The sequence below is a fragment of the Cannabis sativa genome, chromosome 3 (assembly GCF_029168945.1).
Source record: "Cannabis sativa cultivar Pink pepper isolate KNU-18-1 chromosome 3, ASM2916894v1, whole genome shotgun sequence".
NCBI lineage: Eukaryota > Viridiplantae > Streptophyta > Magnoliopsida > Rosales > Cannabaceae > Cannabis > Cannabis sativa.
This window is the reverse complement of record NC_083603.1, coordinates 32,137,742-32,140,542: the sequence shown is the minus strand read 5'-3', so window position 1 is coordinate 32,140,542 and position 2,801 is coordinate 32,137,742. Positions and strand designations below refer to the sequence as shown.

Genomic DNA, 2,801 nt, shown 5'->3' with positions numbered 1-2,801 from the left:
CAGACTTGAGACTTTTTTTCTTTTCTTTTTTTTTTTTGTTTCCGATTTGATGGACCGACGGTGAAGAGGGGGCCTGGGATTCGTGGGCTTCGACCGTTGGTGATGAGGGGGCCTGGGATTCGTGGGACCGGCGGTGACCTGAGCTTCGACCGTCGTTCGGGTTGGGGTTGGGATTCGTGGGTGAGGGTGGTTCGGGTTGAGGTTTTCGTGGGTGAGGGTGGTTCGGGTTGGGGTTGATCGTGGGTGAGGGTGGTCGACGCTGTGGGTGAGGGTGGTTCGGGTTGGGGTTGATCGTGGGTGAGGATTTTCGTGGGTGAAGGTGGTTTAGGTTGGGATTGATCGTGGGTGAGAGTCGGCTGAGCTTTAAAAAATTAGGATTTCAAATGGAAGGGGTAGTTTTGAAGAATTGGTAAAATAGTCATACATTACAAATTTTAATAAGTATGCATTTAAGAAAAAAATTATAAAGTTATGTAGGTATGAAAATTCAAATTTCCCTATCATTATTATTATTAGTGCAACTCATATCGAAATTCTGTTTGTTTTATTTTAATAAATATTATAAAAATCACAAACCAATTATTAAACAACAGTTAATCGTGATACAAGGCAGCACGGACGGCTCATAATAATGTTCAAAAATGAGTTGTCCCACGTAGATTATTATCAAGTCACTCCTCCCCACACTTGGCGCGCGTGCAGGTCAAATCAATTTTGCCTCACCGTAACAATTTCGTACGTCGTACGACACGTTGATTTTCCAATAAGTTACTGCGCAATCATTTCAATGAGCTCATCAATTTTATGTACTATATTATTTGCTAAAGCATCCCCCAATCAGTAGCTATCTGCAGAATAGTCCCCAAAGAAGTTAACTCCACGAGATGGTTCGGTCTGAGGGGTAGGCACTTTCTGATTCTGAAAACAGTATAATCCTTTCCTTTAGGTATATATAATCCTATCCTCTTCTCATTCTTTCTTCACTAAACTAACTAATTATAATGGCGTTCACTCAAACGACACAGAACCACTCGTCGTTTTCCTCGTCCGCGGCCCTGTTCGCCGTCGTTGACATGGACTGGTCGTTCATGGGGGAGTTTTTAAAGGGCATGGTGAAGCCACTGGCTGCCACCGTGCTGGTTCTCTTGGCTGTAGCGTTGTCCTTCTTACAGAAACTCGGAATGGAGAGTGAGATGGTTTATTCCATTGTCAGAGCCTTTGTTCAGCTCTCTGTAATTGGGTTTGTTCTTCAGTTCATTTTCACTCAACACAATGTTGGTTGGATTCTTCTCGCTTACCTTTTCATGGTTCGTCTTTACTTATCATTGTCTACTATTATGTGTGTGTTTGTCTTTCTCTCTCGTGAGTTATACGCGATTATATTCGATTCAAAAAGTTATTTGTAGTGAGAATCATTGAAAAGGTTGTCTATTTCCTTTTTCATCATTTTAGACCTTTTACCTGATTTTATACATACATATTCAATCTACTAAGCCATAAATGATATATAAATGCATGTAAAATTGAATAAACAGGGTACTTATAATGATCAAACTCTTGTCTTCGAATTCAACAGGACCAGTTAGACCGAAATAGAGTCATATTAATTTAATATATATATATATATATATATATATATGCGTAATCTGTAGATGTAATAGTTCTAAATATGTTGATTCATTGATGAGAATTAATAAGCCTGGTGCAGGTGACAGTGGCCGGTTACACCGCTGGTCAACGGGCAAAACACGTTCCCAGAGGGAAATTAGTGGCAGGAGTGTCGATCCTGGCGGGCACCTCATTGACGATGTTCTTTCTGGTTGTTCTGAGAGTATTTCCGTTCACTCCACGCTATATTATCCCTGTTGCAGGAATGATGGTTGGGAATTCAATGACTGTAACTGGGGTCACCATGAAAAGACTCAGAGACGATATCAGAACTCAGATCAATCTGGTATAACTATACATATATGTATTATATAGTATTATTTTAGCTTTTCTTTTCTTTTAAAAAAAATTATATAATAAAAAAGAGAAATTATTGCAGGGTGATTATTATAAAAACAGAGAAAAATTGTGTTTTACACATGATGAATTAATATCTGTAATTAATTATATATATATATATATATGTAGGTGGAGACAGCACTGGCTCTTGGGGCGACACCGCGGCAAGCGACGGTTCAGCAGGTAAAGAGGGCTCTTGTGATATCTCTGTCGCCAGTAATAGACAACACGAAGACAGTGGGGCTTATCTCGCTTCCTGGGGCAATGACTGGGCTTATTATGGGAGGAGCCTCTCCATTAGAGGCTATTCAACTTCAGATTATAGTCATGAACTTTATGATTGGTGCTTGTACCGTTAGTAGTGTTTTGTCTACCTATCTATGTTGGCCTTCTTTCTTCACCAAAGCCTATCAGTTACAAACCAAAGTTTTTGTGCCACCATAATAATTATTGCCATCCCTAAATCTAATCGATCATCAATTAAATCAAGCCTATTAATTATTATTATTAGTATCATTATGGTATTAAATTCAAGTAATTAAGGATATAAAGAACAAGATATATATATATATATATATATATATATATATATATACTAGTGTATAAATAAAAGGAAATTTTCACAATTGCACTAAAATAGAAAAAACTTAACAAAAAATACATTTACACCCTAAATATAATTATATGCCCAATCATATATCACATTTATTATTTTATTTCCAAAAATTTGAAGTTTATTAGGAATACGTTTACCAAATGAATTCAAAAAATTCAAATTTTGTAAAGATGAATAA

At 37.2% G+C, this 2,801-nt stretch overlaps 1 protein-coding gene across 1 annotated transcript; it reads left to right on the top strand.

Annotated features, from left to right (window-relative positions):
- Nucleotides 1-847: 847 nt before the first annotated feature.
- Nucleotides 848-2,511, top strand: LOC115708767 (protein ALUMINUM SENSITIVE 3). The gene is made up of 3 exons (XM_030636780.2): nucleotides 848-1,307; nucleotides 1,709-1,954; nucleotides 2,137-2,511. The coding sequence occupies exons 1-3, from the start codon at nucleotides 1,002-1,004 to the stop codon at nucleotides 2,449-2,451; spliced, it is 867 nt and encodes a 288-aa protein (XP_030492640.1). The 5' UTR covers nucleotides 848-1,001; the 3' UTR covers nucleotides 2,452-2,511.
- The last annotated feature ends 290 nt before the right edge of the window (nucleotides 2,512-2,801 follow it).

Coding starts and splice junctions, on each gene's coding strand:
- LOC115708767 (XM_030636780.2), top strand. CDS start 1,002: ATGGCGTTCACTCAAACGACACAGAACCACTCGTCGTTTTCCTCGTCC. Junction 1,308..1,708: donor TTCTCGCTTACCTTTTCATG/GTTCGTCTTTAC, acceptor AGCCTGGTGCAG/GTGACAGTGGCCGGTTACAC. Junction 1,955..2,136: donor TCAGAACTCAGATCAATCTG/GTATAACTATAC, acceptor ATATATATGTAG/GTGGAGACAGCACTGGCTCT.